The following is a 15,943-nucleotide window of genomic DNA, read 5'->3' on the forward strand; positions in this document are numbered from 1 at the left end:
CCCATAAAAAAAAATCTAGTCCTTAATAGGCTGAGGATGAAACACAACTGCATTTCGTGTTTAACATTACATGTATTCGTACACGAGATATATAAAGATCATGTTTGTATCCATTAGCTTATTTCCCAAAGCTAATCGTACACGAGATATATAAAGATCATGATTGTATCCATTAGCTTATTTCCCGATGCAGGTAGAGATGGGTACGCCATGCTACCGATGAACATGATCGAATCATTTATTTCAGCTGCCACAAAAGCTTTTCTTTTTTTTTTTTTTTTGTATTTCGCACTCGTACCATTCCTGTAGGTGGTGGTACAAAAGAGGATTTGCTCTTATGGTAACTAACATGGCAAGGGCATGGTGGCCACCTGAAGGAAAACATAAAGGAAACAATGAAGAAATTAATCAGGACCCCTCAGTTGTCTGTAGACCTGAACTGCAAAGGCAGTAAGGTTATAGGAAGAGGGAAAAATGAATGAAGGAGTAGTCCATAACTTGGCTATTCGAGTTAAAGGATGTATCATACCGGCAATCCTTGCGTGACTGGTCCCCACACTCAAACCCGGGGAAGCAGCAGCCAGACGACTGCTATGGGTCCGAAAGCCTTAACGGCAGGGATACGTGCAGCCAGCTCATGAGAGCAGTGGCCAGAACATGAAAAGCAAACAACGTGGCAAACAGAAGGGGATCGTTGGAGAAAGGTGATGCCCAGAAAATTGATGTGATGGAAGGCTTTTGACTACGCTCTTATCAACAGATAAGTGGACGAGGAGAAACCCTACATACATGAACTGTAATCCATAAAGACGCACAACAGTTCCGAAAACTGGGTCGCCATAGAAGTATTCTGCACAGTTACATGATGACTGAAAAGTACATCTACAGAAGATAGAGTTATGATACTTCTCAAATATATGGATTAGAAAAAAAAAATGGACGAACTACTAACACATACTGGTAACTTTTAATATATGGCAAGAATTATCTCTTGCATTCAGTGATTTTACAAGTCATGTACAGCGATGGAAGGTGCGAGGGGAGTCCTGATGGCCAAGTTTACATCTGGTCCTAGTTAATATCAACATGAGAACCAAACTTCATGGTTATCTATAGACCAACATGAGTCGGGCCACCTGTTTCTGCAGGTCCTCCTTGGTGAGTCATATCTCTGAAGTTCTTCTGAATATTTTGATGGTGAATGGATCAGTCAACGTCAATTTTCATTCACCTTAGGAAAAATCTTTCAAAGTACTTTCTGGAGTTTCTAAACGATTTTGTAAAGCATTCATAGTCTAAGCTCAAAAGGAATCCAAAGCATAAGTATACTTGCGTCATGAATAATTGTTATGACTGTGTTGTGCTCGTAAGAACAGCATATGTCATGTTGAAAGGAATTTTATGTTTATGCCCTCTAACTTTTACCACACTAATCTGTGTTCCTGATGTCTTTCACTATCACAAACAGCATCAAAAGGACCTAGTGGTCTGTTGCTGTCTAAATTCCTTTGCATATTAGTCGCGTTGAAGAGTTTAATTCTGTTTATGAAGAACCACTTACATCTCGTCTTGACACAGCTTCCTCAATAAAATCAGACTTGGACAAGATATCTCTGGGTTAAACAAAATCTTGTTAATTTTGATGCCTCCAAGACCCAGTTTCTACTCATCTCTCTATCGAAAACTCGTCACAACTCTCACCTCTCCTTTCACGGTTCTGTAATTCCACCTCTTAACTCAATGAACTTGGTATCGCTGTAACATTCCCTCTTTCTTGGAAACCCCATATTACAGAAATAGTCTGCCTCTAAGAAACTGGGTGTCCTGTTTAGATGTCGAAATGTCTTCTCTTCTCAACAGCTGCTCCGTTTATACAAGGGACTGATTCGTCCCTGTATGGAGTGCTGCTCTCACATTTGGGGTGGTTCTACCTCTGTATCCTTGCTTGACAGAGTTGAGTCGAAAGGGGTCCGACTTATAAACAGTTCTAAGCTAACTTCCAAACTTGACCGCCTTGCCCTACGCCGCAATGTTTGTTCACTTTCCCCTTTCAATTGGTATTACTTTGGTTTATCCTCCCGAGAGCTGGCTGCTTGTGTACCCACTCAACTAGCTAGACCACGCAATACTTGGCAAGCTGCTGCGTCACATGATTATTGTGTGACCATCAGCTACTCAAGGGTGGGCCGTTTTGATACCTGCTTCTTTCCCTACCCGTCGAATCTTTGGAACTCTCTACACGTCGAATCACTGGAACTCCCTACCTTCTCATGTCATTTCCAATAACCATAATCTGGAACATTTCAAAAGACAGGTTTTTTTACCTCAAAAATTCGTAAATACTTTCCTTTGTCTTTTCTTTTTCCGTTTCATAATTCTGTCTACAGTTCAATTAAGGCCCAGCCATGATGTGGACTTTGGCCGTTACTGGAGCCTTCAGCATGAAAGAAAACACTGAGCCTTCAGCATGAAAGAAAACACTATCTTTCTTAAACACATTTATCACTTTCTAGGCAGACAGAAAAACAAACAGTTCAGTCTGAAGGGCGGGGTTGTTGATATTGACGCCCATTTCTATCTATATACGAACAGACAGTTACAACGCTGTGGTGCGGTAGTTCCAGTAGCACGATGAAGTGTATATATATCTGACGTGCGAGGAAATGTTCTCAGTAACGCTGGTGTCACTGTGACTACAGACATCACATCACACTCCCACGCTGAACTTAGGTTGTAATCTTGACGCTCAGGGGGTAATGAGGGAACAGCCGTTGCATCACGTGACAAAGTTCATAAACGCCAGACGTTCTGAGCTCAGAAACAGTTTCAGTAAGAGTAATGCTTCACTCTGGAGAAGAAAGTCTGGAAGATTCTTGTTGACAGTGATACTGGAACGACGAAGTTCTGTCATATGTCTTAGCTGTTCTGAGACTGATTGGATTAATTTTCATAGCTTCATTTCATTCTCTATATAAGATCCCGATTTGAGCAGAGCAGCAGGATAATCTATAAAATAATGAATATAAATGCAAGATATATCAGTATAACTATTCTTGTATCGCAGAGCGAAGCCTCCTCACATAATTAATGTGCGATACACTGTTCAGCTGAGCGTTCCTGATGAACATCTCTGGAGGAGCGTTTACGTAGGATTATAATTTTCTCAATATCAATGATAAGTAAATGTTTAATATGGATGAGTAGATAAAATGCGTCAATATAACCAGAGGTGATCAAGATGTCGTCACTATACGTTATGTAGATGATGATGATGATAGGATTAATTTAGATATCAAATATAGCTGAGCACTAACTTCAAGCATATTTTATTCCTCTTCACATTTCTGACACGAAGTAAGTAATAAGGAATTTCCTTACCCCTAAACAAACTTAGACTTGGACAGGATATCTCAGTGGGGTTTACGAAATCTGGTTGCCTCCAAGACCTAGTTTCTACCAATCTCTCTACTTAACATTCCTCGCCAATTTCCTCACGCCTTTGATCTTTCTGTAATACCACCTCTTGACTCAATGAACATGTAACATCCATTCTACCTTGGAAACACCACACTGCGGAAATAGTTAAGTATGCCTCTAAGGAAGTGGAAGTCCTGTTTAGAAGTAGACATTCATTTTCTTCCAAACATCTGCTTCATTCATACAAAGGGCAGATCTTTCCCTATACGGAGTACTGCTCTTACATCTGGGGTGACTCTAGCTCTGCATCCTTACTTGACAGATGTAAGCTGAAAGCGGTCCGATATATAAACTCTGCCAGGCTAACTTTATAACAACCTGCTTGTGCTATGCCGCAATGTTGGTTCACTTTCTCTCTTCTAGAGGTATTACTTTGGGTTTTGCTCCCGGAGCAGGATGGTTGTGTGCCACCACTACAAGCTAGACCAAGCAATACTCAGCAAGCTGCTGCGTCACATGATTACTGCGTGGTCGTCGGCTACTCAAGGGTGGAACGTTTCGATACCCGTTTCTTTCCTTACACCTCCAGGCTTTGGAAATCTCTACCATCTCGTTTTTCCCAATAACTATGACCTAGCACATCTTAAGATAAGTCTTTAACTTCCTCAAAAATTCGTAAATTCTTTCCCTTGTCTCTTCTTTTTCCCTTTCATTAACCTTTCTACATTTCAATTAAGGCTCAGCCTTGATTGTGGACCTTGGTCCGTAACTGGAACCTCTAACGTGTGTGTGTGTGTGTGTGTGTGTGTGTGTGTGTGTGTGTGTGTATATATATATATATATATATATATATATATATATATATATATATATATATATATATATATATATATATCACAATCATAACGGTGTGACGCAGCTCTGGGTAATGCTATCAATATTAGAAGGTCTACTACAGCAGCAGTACACATCTTTTATGATTCAAGCAAAGAGTGTAACAATCACACAAACGAACATCACTTTCGTAAGCTTTACTCTTGCAATTTTTGAAAATCATCTTAACTTACAGAAGGAACATAGTTGCATTAATCGGCATCGTTCGTATACTTTAAAGACAGTCTGCTTTAAACACGCTGGTTAGTTTGCTTTAAACACACTACGTTACCTTACTTTAAAGATACTAGGTTAGCCAAGGTTAGCTTACTTTACGTGAAAGCAGGGCTGACTAGGTTAGAAAAATTCTAGTATTAATAAAAACTCAAAGTAATATGGTTTATTCTACAAAGGGATAAAATCATAATTGTCAACGACAACTTTCTTTTAAAATGAAATTCTAGAACACAAAAATTTAAAGGTTGAAATTTTCCCATTCTAAGTTTTAATCTATGGTTTACTGCAAAGATTTCGCCGCTCAAATAGTTTCAGCCCCAGCAAGTTTATACGTTCGTCCGTGAGAATATCATCATGCATTTCATGTTACATGCTCCTTGTATTAATATCTAAACAATAAATTTTGCCAGTCTTAAAAACAATCTGCACCCAGTGAAGCTTATCGTTAACACCTATGACAAACATCATATGACACTCCTTACCTTCCTCTCTTATGCAGTGGTCGAGCATTGACGTTCCTGAGGGCAACGAATGAGGTTTTGTGCCGAGGTTGATGGTGCTGATACTGTTGCTGTTGCTGTTGGAGATACTGCTGATGATAGGAGCTGTGTGGCTGACGCTGCAGAGAAGCGTAGATGCTGGCGTCTGTGAAGCCCGAGACGACAGAATCCTGGTCAGGTGTCCAAGCCCCCGCTGCCGCATGTGAAGAGCCGGGAGCCACCGAAAAGGACATAGAAACGCGGTCTCTTCTGCGGAGTGGAGTGTTGGGGAGCGCGGCGAGCTGACGTTTGCATATAGGAGGAAGAGGAGGGTCACACACACACGAGTCCGCCTTATAGCGCACCTTGACTGTGACAGCGCAACCTTATCCAACACCACCACTCACCTCGCACTCACAGTTCGTTAACTTGATCACACACACTTCAGTTCGGTGGCAGGAGTCACATGTGAGGCCCACTGTCAGTTCACCTGTATGTATTACAGGGGATGTATACCTGTATATCTAAACTTATTACTGAAGGTATAACCGATGCTTGCAATGTTGTTTCCTTTTCGGTGTGAAGAGTTATCATCAACAATACTGATCACTCAACCAACGGCAAACGTACTTAGGCACAAACTTCCACACACGTTGTCGTTTAAGAGCGTGTGGTCGTATAGATGACAGTTGTGCCGGTCGGCAACGGTCGACTGCACGGCCCGTCTGCACCGCCTCCTGCTCCCCCAGTCACCTGGAATGAAAAAAGGAAAACAATCAAAATAAGGTTACCTAAGAAAAAAGTAATATTACGAAAAACATATCACTCCCAGCATGACGATACTTCTCTCCATCAGTAAGACTTGTACTTGCGATGCATTAAGCAATTATATACTCTATTGCCGAAAATGTTACACACGATAAATTTAAACCAATGAGGATGAACCTATTCCGACTATACAGCATTTCTTATGTTTGTTTTTTTAAGATCTTGCTTGCAAAGAAATGTTTTAACGTAAGGATTTTGGTTAAATCAACAACGAACTACATGACGAAAACTTGTGCTAAAGCTTTAATACAGAAACAAAAGTAAAATCTTTTAAGAAGGGGAGCCTTTAGCCTCGAAGATACTCCAGGTAATGGTCGAGGTAAAACTCACGCGAGTCAGGGAGTTCGAATGTTGTAAGTGACCATCTCCGGACAAAACAGAAATTCTCTCACTTGGTCAAGAAACAAGATCATATGAAGTGTAATATATGTTATGAAGAGCTATCAGTGTAACTCTTGACTGAAGCTTCATTACGAATTTACAACAAACAAGTTTAAATGAACTGAAAATAACCAATTGCTTCCAAGAGGATAACCCGGCCAACAGCGCAAGATAAACACGGAGAAAAGTTCAAGAACCTCGAGTGCCATTAGACAAAACAAAACACCAGACCAGTCATACCATTCAGGCCAGAAAACTGAAATAACTTGAACCCAACAGGATACAATGTTCTGAAAACAACTACACACGTCTCTTTCCAGTTCAGGTTAACAAAGGGCGTTGGTGATACAGTTTAAACCCTCTGAGGATTTCATGACAGCAGTTTCGAGAGTCATCTGTCGTAAAATTACCCTGGTCAAGCCCAAGTAATACAAGTTATTCAATCTGTGCCGGTATGATCCGCTAGTTTACTGTGCATCCCATGCCCATCCTGTGAGCAGTAGCAGAGAAGGATTACAGAGGTCACCAAGGGTCTCTGTCAGACCCCAGTGGGTTGATATTACGTAAACTGTTACACAACTGGTATACAAGAAGAGCAAAATCCTGCTGTTTATATACGAGTTTTGCGGATAATAACTTTTATCCTCCCTCCCGCGCAGAGATACGCTAAGCTACCATCCTTGCTACCGTTACCCAGCAGGAGAGCAAAGCCTGCCTGACCCTTCCTACATATATATCATGAGGGATTACAGTTATAGTTAGTCCCCTTGCCCACCCAGCACACCTCACGCTGTGTACATATCACCGGATAATCTCTTGATCAACACGCGGCGCACCTCACCGCCACCTCTGGCCATTCATATCAATTACGCTGGAGCTCACTAAAGCTAAGGTCACATAAAACTGATATCTTTCTGCCTAAATTTTCACGTTTTTGAAAAAAAAAAATACCTCTTTCAGGTATCAATTAGTTAAACTAGTACGTTATCAGGTAAAAAAGAGTCATTGTTTGAACAATAATAGAACGTCCGAAACCAACTGTATATAAAAAACTTTGGCAATAAACCATGTCAGCCTTCCCCATACATTTCCAAAGGCGATGTTACACACTTTTTAGTACTGTATCATCTCTTCTTTGACCTTGATTACCATCTGCGGACGTCAGGGCATGGAACTGGCAAGGATCCTGAAGTATTCTACGTCCATGTTTTGGGTCCATCATGTCTCGATCTCCTGAATGCGGCAAGGCACTTAGTGCGTTCGGAGCGCCCAGTGCGCCTGGAGTTCTCGTGTGGACCCAAATCTCCTTGCTTCCAGGCGAAATATATATATATATATATATATATATATATATATATATATATATATATATATATATATATATATGATTCATACTGTACAAGATTTTTCTTTTTCTTTTTCTAGGAGGGGAAAAGTGGTAGGACTGGGTAAACCATTTCTATCAAAATCGATGAAACAGTTGTCAATAATACAGAGAAGTTTGAAGGAAGACTGAAAAGTTATTGGGAATTCCAAAAATAATCAGGATATCTGGGTGGATAACCATAATACACAAAGCCCCTTTTGTGGGTGATTAATAACGATAAAAGTACTTATATACACACACACACACTTTGGCTATAAGATGATGTACCTCACACATGTGCTTGTCCAGGGCGTGGAAATATCCAGTCCCATCTTGATCTTAAGCTCTTTCATTTTTAGTGAACTAAGTTACAATTATAACCTTCCAGTTCTGCAATATCTTAACTGTATCTTTACCCTAAATTCAATAAGCCGCTTAAAGTTATTATTATTATTATTATTATTATCATTATTATTATTATTATTATTATTATTATTATTATTGTATTATCATTACACACAAACACACACTTGTTTGAAAGGATCTAAGGAAATGCTTTTAGAGTATATGTTTTGGGGATATGTGGAATATAGTAAACAAGAAAAATGGGAATGAAAGACGAGAGAGAGAGAACACACACACACAAAAAAAAAAAAATAATTTTTACATGTTTTATGACAGAAAGTTCAAGACATGGGTGGGTGGGAGAGAGAGCACCCCAAAAATGGACAAGTTCTCCTACCCATTATGTGCAAATACGTAACTACACACACACACACACACACACACACACACACACACACACACACACAGGTAATAATTACCCACACGCTCAGCCCTGCAAGAAAAAACGTGTGCAACAAAGCAAGTCCATCTCGCTCCGTGGACGACCAACAACATTGGCAATTCCGTCTTCGTTGCCATCTCATTGTTAAACATCCCTCCCATGCTACCATCTCCCTCATTAACCACACCTCCCTCGTTAACTCCAACTGAGCTAATTAACCTGCGCTGTCTAAGGTCCGTGATGATTAACCTGTACTATCTGAGGTCCATGATTAATTAACCCTGTGCTCTCTGAGGTCTGTGTTTAATTAACCTGTGCTGTCTGAGGTCCATGCTTAATTAGGCTTGTGCTGTCTGAGGTCTGTGTTTCATTAACCTGTGATGTCTGAGGTCCGCTTTTAATTAACCTGCGCTGAAGTCCGTGGGGTATTAACTTTTGCAAAGGTCCGTGGTGATTAACCTGCACTATTTGAGGTCTGTGTTTGATTAACCTGTGCTGTCTGAGGTCTGTGTTTAATCAACTTATGCTATCTAAGGTCTGTGCTAATCAACCTGTGTTATCTACGGTAAGTATCAATGAACCTGTATTGTCTAAGTGCAGTGTTTAATTACCTTGTGCTACCTGAGGTCTGCGCTCATTAACCTGTAATATCTAAGGTCCGTGTTAATTAACCTGTGCTCTTTAAGGTTCATGTTAAATAACCTGTGCTGTCTAAGGTCCGTGATAATCGGCCTTTGTCGTTTGTGGTCTCTGATAATGAATATATGCTGACCGTGATGAATGACCTGGGCTATGGTCCGTGGTAAGCAACCTGTGCCGTCTATGGTCCGTGGTAATCAACCTGTGTCGTCTATGGTCCGTGGTAATCAACCTGTGTCGTCTATGGTCCGTGGTAAGCAACCTGTGTCGTCTATGGTCCGTGGTAAGCAACCTGTGTCGTCTATGGTCCGTGGTAAGCAACCTGTACCGTCTATGGTCCGTGGTAAGCAACCTGTGTCGTCTATGGTCCGTGGTAAGCAACCTGTACCGTCTATGGTCCGTGGTAAGCAACCTGTGTTCTGGTGGCTGATTCGGGTGAGAAACTGCAGATTTTGGTGACTGAGTTTGGTAAAGTGTGGGAAAGAAGAAAGCTGCGAGTAAATGTGAATAAGAGCACGGTTATTAGGTTATTAGGCCTAAATGCCATACAAATAATTCAGCTATGTATTGATACAATAATTTGTCAAATGAAATCAAACCAGTTAATTAATGTTAAGGCCAGACAACCTCGCTTTGACCTTGGATCCGTGTATTTATGTACTATTTGTGTCTCATTTTTTATCCTAAACACACCACCCGCACCATGTTACCGTGCCTCACAATGTCCACAATGTACACATGCTTTGACATTACATCCGTCCACTCCGTATCCCTCCGACATGAAGTAGCGCCAAGAACAGACAAGTAAGCCTTTAAGGAAATATCTTCACTTGTCTCATCCCCCTTTTTTTTTTTTCTTTCTCTTGGTATTCTACTTTTAAATAGTGATATCACAAAGGGGGGTAGGAATTTCAACCTTCTCCTCTCCCCTCTCCGTCGAAAGCCAATCAGGCATCATTCTTCCTTTTCCCGACAGCCAGAAATTAGGTAATTCCATCTGTGTAGACTGAGAGGGTTAATTTGTCCGCGTAGCGCCTCGTCTCTGATTATTAACCCCATTCACTTCTATTTCGACTAATGTGAAAAAAGTGCCCACCATTTCTGCCCACCATTTCGAATCGAACGCTTCTGAGTCACCAGCTCACAATCGACCACTCTGGACCACCCAAATTTGGGCCAACCCATCTCAAGGTGATCAATGAGACGCTCAACCCCGAATCAACCACACTCGAGCAACACTGCTAACCTAACCTCTGTGTACGTTCACCAATTTGGAGGAGAAGAAAAAAGATGGTTGAATTAACCTACTTGGACGAGCAACCCTGAACTACAACCCACACACACACAAAAAAAAAAAGTCAATCAGTCTAACCAATCAAGACTATATTAACCTAATCTGGACCTAAGATAGTGGACCAGTAACTTCTGTCCAAAAGTTAAGAGCCACACGAAATGGACCAACAGCTCACAGGGAACTCTCATGGGCTAGCTATTTTGAACCAACCACCCTGGGCTACAAGCACTAACTGACCTCTCCAATCCAGCCTCCCTGGGTCAACCCCTCTCAGCCAGCCACACTAGACCAGCCAACGTGGACCGACTCCTCTCAGCTAACCACACTTGACGAGCCACCGTGGACCCCATTCCTCTCAGCCAACCATACTGGACCAGCCACCGTGGACCCACTCCTCTCAGCCAACCACACTGGACCAGCCACCGTGGACCCACTCCTCTCAGCCAACTATACTGGACCAGCCACCGTGGACCGATTTCTCTCAGCCAACCACACTGGAGCAGCCATCGTGGACCCACTCCTCTCAGCCAACCACACTGGACCAGCCACTGTGGACCCACTCCTCTCAGCCAACCACACTGGAGCAGCCATCGTGGACCCACTCCTCTCAGCCAACCACACTGGACCAGCCACCATGGACCGATTTCTCTAAGCCAACCACACTGGACCAGCCATCCTGGGCCAACCTCCCTAAGTCAACCACAATGGATCAACCATCCTGGGCCGACACCTCTCAGCCGACCACACTGGACAAGCCAATCTTAACCAACCCGTCTCAGCCAACCAAAATGGATCAACCCCTCTCAGCCAACCACAATGGACCAATCACTCTTAGCCAACCACACTGGAACAGCCACCATGAGCCTACTACACACTGGACCAACCACCCACCCTAGGCCATCAAGCAAGCAACGGGTGTTGGCGCTCCCCCTGTCTCCCCTCCTTCCTTTCAGCTCAGCGAGGGGGACATCAAAGGTCGCTCCCCTCACTCCACCTCTTCTCCTCCTCCTCACCCACCTCTCTCCCACTCTCACCCTCCCTGCCTTCCCTCACCCTCTAGGGCCACTCTCACAACAGACCATCGATTACTGTTAACCAAGAACTTGAGAACAGTTCATTCAAAGGGGATCTTAAGTAGTCACCGTTCAAATCTTCGACATATTGTCGTCCAGTCAATGATTATGACTTTTTCTGTTTTCCTGCCGCCCGAGGCAGGACGAAACAGTCGGAGAGTCCTGAGGACCTAGTGTCTGGCTGTGGCGCTGGTGGGGAGGTCTCAGGTCCGCCGTCTGTCGGCGACGCACACGACCCACGTGCTGCTGCAGGTGGCGATGACACCCAGCAGGGTCACCCTCGCCCCCCACCTTCTGTGGCGGCTGGAGGGCTCTGAACAGCATCTCCTTCAGGGGAGTCGGGCTCAACTTTCACCCTCCCTCACGCACCCACACACTGACGCATCGACACTTACAAATACACATACCACCCGGACACACACACACACACACACACACACACACACTATATATATACATAAGCACACTTCCCACAGGTACCAACAGGTAGAACAACGATGTGACACAGCGTCTACAAGCAGTTCCAGGTACCTGGTAAGAGGCCAGACCTGACGGTACGGCATATTACGTATTACTTCATGCAGCTGTTGCTCTTCCTCCCTCAGGGTGGACACACATCAAAGACCTCCTTCCCTCGCTCTTCCCTCACACCACCTCCCTCACCAGCGGCCTCAGGCAGGGAGACTCGAGTCGGATAATGACATTCAACAGGGACCATAAAGGCTTACGAACGAACGACTGTGTGTAACGACAATGACACATACTTAACCCATTCATAACCCCCAATACTCCTTGTCTCTGAAGGCTCTTCCGTTTATCATCCTATGATCCCCAACTACTTCTGAGGTTAATCTACAAGTAAGATATAAGACACGCCTACGGCGAGACCTTCCGTGAATGCACTGGCCTTCATCACCCTAAAATGAAAAAAAAAAAAGACAAGCACCTGCAAAACGAACTCACCCGAGGGAAGAGAAGTTAAATGTGAGTTAATGGTCTTATGACAGCTTCTGAAGTACTGGTCTAGACGGTGGGTGTGTGTGGTGGAGTCGTCCGCCAGGCCAGTCCTGGCCACGCCAACCACTGTCACACACACACACACACACACACACACACTTGCGTGTGTGTGTGTGTGTGTGTGTGTGTGTGTGTGTGTGTGTGTGTGTGTGTGTGTGTGCATTAAGAGAGCGACTGGGTACACATGTTAAACAATCTCTCGGGTTTAAGAGGCACGAGATAACTGACTACTCAACAGGTGATAGCGAAAAAAACAAACAAATAAAGAAGCTGATAACTGAAAACACTGTCAGACACACGAAGAGACGACAGTGAAAACGTTTCTAGATATATAAGCAGCGTCTCAAAAAAAAAAAAAAAGAGGCCTCGTCATACATGTCGCAGGTAAGTGTCTACTTATTAAAGCAGTAGATAAACCCTCGTTGAACAACGCCTGGGATAATGGTGCGCAGACGACACCACGCACCCCCCTGCAGCTGGCCGTACTCCAACACACTCTTCCTACACCACTAAACACCTCTATGGTAAACACTAGGTGATAACGTAACAGCCAGGATTAGAATGGGTGGTGCATACACACGTCAGGCAGAAAGAACGGTGATCCTACAGGAGATACACCGAAGTGTGGGGCGGCATGAGGTGTGCCATATTAATCCCACGCTACAACATTACATAATATGGGCACTCCTTTATCACAGACCTCAGACCTCCAGGTCTTAATTGACAATGACGTACTCAAGGGTATTATTCACTTCTATATCCAGGCTCTGAAAGCCCGTGAACCACACAAATGTAACGCAACTGTACCCATGTTGTTTGACACTTCGAAGGTTCTTCTTGTCTACCTGAGAGCTTATATACTTACATGTACAGACGTACCATTGTAAGTGCCAACCCAACCTGTACTGTGTTTGTATCTATGTAGTGAATACACAAGGCTCTGAATCCATCTTTGTAATTTGCTTAATATATTACTCTACTATACACACACACCACACACACACGTGTGTGTGTGTGTGTGTGTGTGTGTGTGTGTGTGTGTGTGTGTGTGTGTGTGCGTGAGTTGTATCTATGGTGTACGTACTGAATACACCAGGCTCTTAGACCACCTCTCTAACTCATCTCACCTACACTTGTATAACTTTACTCACTTCAGGTTGTGGAGTGGCAGTGATGACTTGCCCAGGCCATAGCTGGTAACCCTGGCAAATATAATGATGGAACCAATCACACTCATCTGGTCATCCACACTCACAATACTACCTATGTAGGATCAATCACTATTTCCCGTAACTGTCTGCAATATCTACAGCACTGCAATACTTCCCAGGGCGGCCTACAACATTTACAGCACTGCAATATTTTCCCATCACTGCCTTTAACGTTTACAATACCAATACTCCCTAACACTGCCTACAACATCTGAATAATATCTGTAATACCATCCGTAACTATATGAGTAACATTACTGTAGTCACAACTTTGCAATACTTTCCTGCCTCACACAGTAAAACTTCAACGGTAAATCCATAAATAAGGGACATCACATACCAGCGGCAAAAGCTTAAACAAAAAGACTAATCCACCAAAATATTCCCATTTTCTTTGCAATGCTTTGCTCAGTTAATTATCAAACATAAACAAAAGACTGAGAGGAATGATGTTGACTGTTGGTGGCTGGCTAACAACACCCACACCACTACCATTAAATCCATCTATAACACACACACACACACACACACACACACCACGGCCCATGACCAACACAACCACAACAGATAATTACATCCACACCTTAACAACACCTCCCTCACCAAAGACAATGACGTATCGCTCACTATCAATTCATCATGAACGCTCATTTACCCATTACCTATTTTCGACCATCAACTAATTACCCATCTGTAAGGTTCAAGCATCAATAATAATCCCATCATGAATATTCGACCATCAACCGTACGGACACATGGCTAACACTCGACCATCAAAGACATTGGCCCATCAATATCAATCAATCAATCAGTGACAATGACCCATAACAAACACTCCACCATCAACTGCCCCATCAACAACACTCATCCATCAACTAGTCACACATCATCCATCACCAACGCAAACTCATCACCAGCATTAACCACTCATCCCCACTTCTAGTCATCCACATCCACAGACACAACCATAAGCGTCGGGCTATCACCAACACTTCTCCATTATCTCCAACACAGCTGCCCATCATCCGACACCAGAGACCATCCACCTCGACACACACTGTACAACAGGTCTCGCCTCAAGTCTCCAGCAGCAAGGTAATGCATCTTTGCTTGGCTGTTGATGTTAATCTGTAACCAGACTTCCCTGTGCACTTGACACATACAACCCAGCCGTGTGTGGGTAGAGATGACAAAATGACCAACCAGGCGGAAGTTTTTCTTATTTTGGAACGCTGCACAACGTGATAAGACCAGCACACACTCTTGGCAAAAAGACCTCCACGCCACAATCACCTCCTAACATCTACGATCCCTCGACTCCGAAATACAGTTCGGCACCAAACTAACTGAATACATGTGGTCCTCAGCCCATCCCTGTAACCTTACTCATATGTTATTTTATTGTTTATATATATACATGGGTAATAAACCATCATGTGCTGTGCTGGTATATATGTACTGAACACATGAAACCCTTAATCTACCCCTATAACTTGCCTCATACTCACCTATACTTATACAACTTTACACTCTCAAGGTTGTCGAGTGGCCATGATGTCTTACCGACACCGTTAACTGGCTAAGAGCAGCCAGCCATACTCAGCATAAGAGAGCACTTCCCTCGTCACCTGCTCGTACTACATATCCATCACACAGAGATGCCCAGATACACCAGGGGTAAATTCGCAGACTATACCATGGATATTCTTCGCCTGCACCGCCTCTTCTTGGTCCATCGGTTAGTTTAGTCTTGCCTCTACCGGCGGCTATAGTCTCGAGGTAATTTCTTCGACAGGCTCGAGGTCATGGTCGGGATGAGCTTGAGAGCTGTGAGTGTGTGAGGCCCACATCTGCCTTCCTCCTTGAAGCAGCGCGGGTCCTCAACACACCATCACAGCGCGCCACTCTACTTCACACTGAGGCTCTCTACCGAGTCTACCCTCCACCCCCTAATGTGGACCAGCCAGCCTCTCCAACAGCCAGCCAGCCAGCCAGCCAACATCTCAGGCAGCCAGAAGGTGGCGGCGGCAGCAGACAGGGTGGCTCCTGGCAAGGGCGGCGACAGTGGTACGCTTGAGTCGGTGACGCCACCACATGACCGACAACCCGCGGGCCTGCACCACACACACACACACACACACACAAACACACACACACACACCAACACTGACAGTGACACAGCGCTACGTCCGGGCCAGGAATAGGCCAAGTACGACGTCAGGTGTTTGCTCCTCCCCACACGCAAGCACTAGAGCCAAAGGTGTCTTGTCTGTGTGATCCCTACCTCACTGTTCTTCCTCCCCTCCCTACACGTACACAACCATCAAGTGTATGCTTCCTG

At 43.8% G+C, this 15,943-nt stretch overlaps 1 protein-coding gene across 5 annotated transcripts in view; it reads right to left on the reverse strand.

Moving 5' to 3' along the window:
- Vang (Strabismus domain-containing protein Vang) overlaps positions 1–15,943 on the reverse strand; it is a 679,794-nt gene that overhangs the window by 42,899 nt on the left and 620,952 nt on the right. For 4 of the 5 annotated variants that reach the window (XM_071659775.1, XM_071659774.1, XM_071659777.1 and 1 more), the window contains one exon: positions 5,010–5,759. In XM_071659775.1, the coding sequence (XP_071515876.1) occupies positions 5,010–5,260 (251 nt within the window). In that variant the 5' untranslated portion in view covers positions 5,261–5,759. Of the gene's footprint in view, positions 1–5,009; positions 5,760–15,110; positions 15,272–15,943 lie in introns of those variants that run through there. The other variant, XM_071659778.1, reaches the window with a different exon arrangement.

Source organism: Panulirus ornatus, chromosome 68, assembly GCF_036320965.1.
Source record: "Panulirus ornatus isolate Po-2019 chromosome 68, ASM3632096v1, whole genome shotgun sequence".
NCBI classification, from domain to species: domain Eukaryota; kingdom Metazoa; phylum Arthropoda; class Malacostraca; order Decapoda; family Palinuridae; genus Panulirus; species Panulirus ornatus.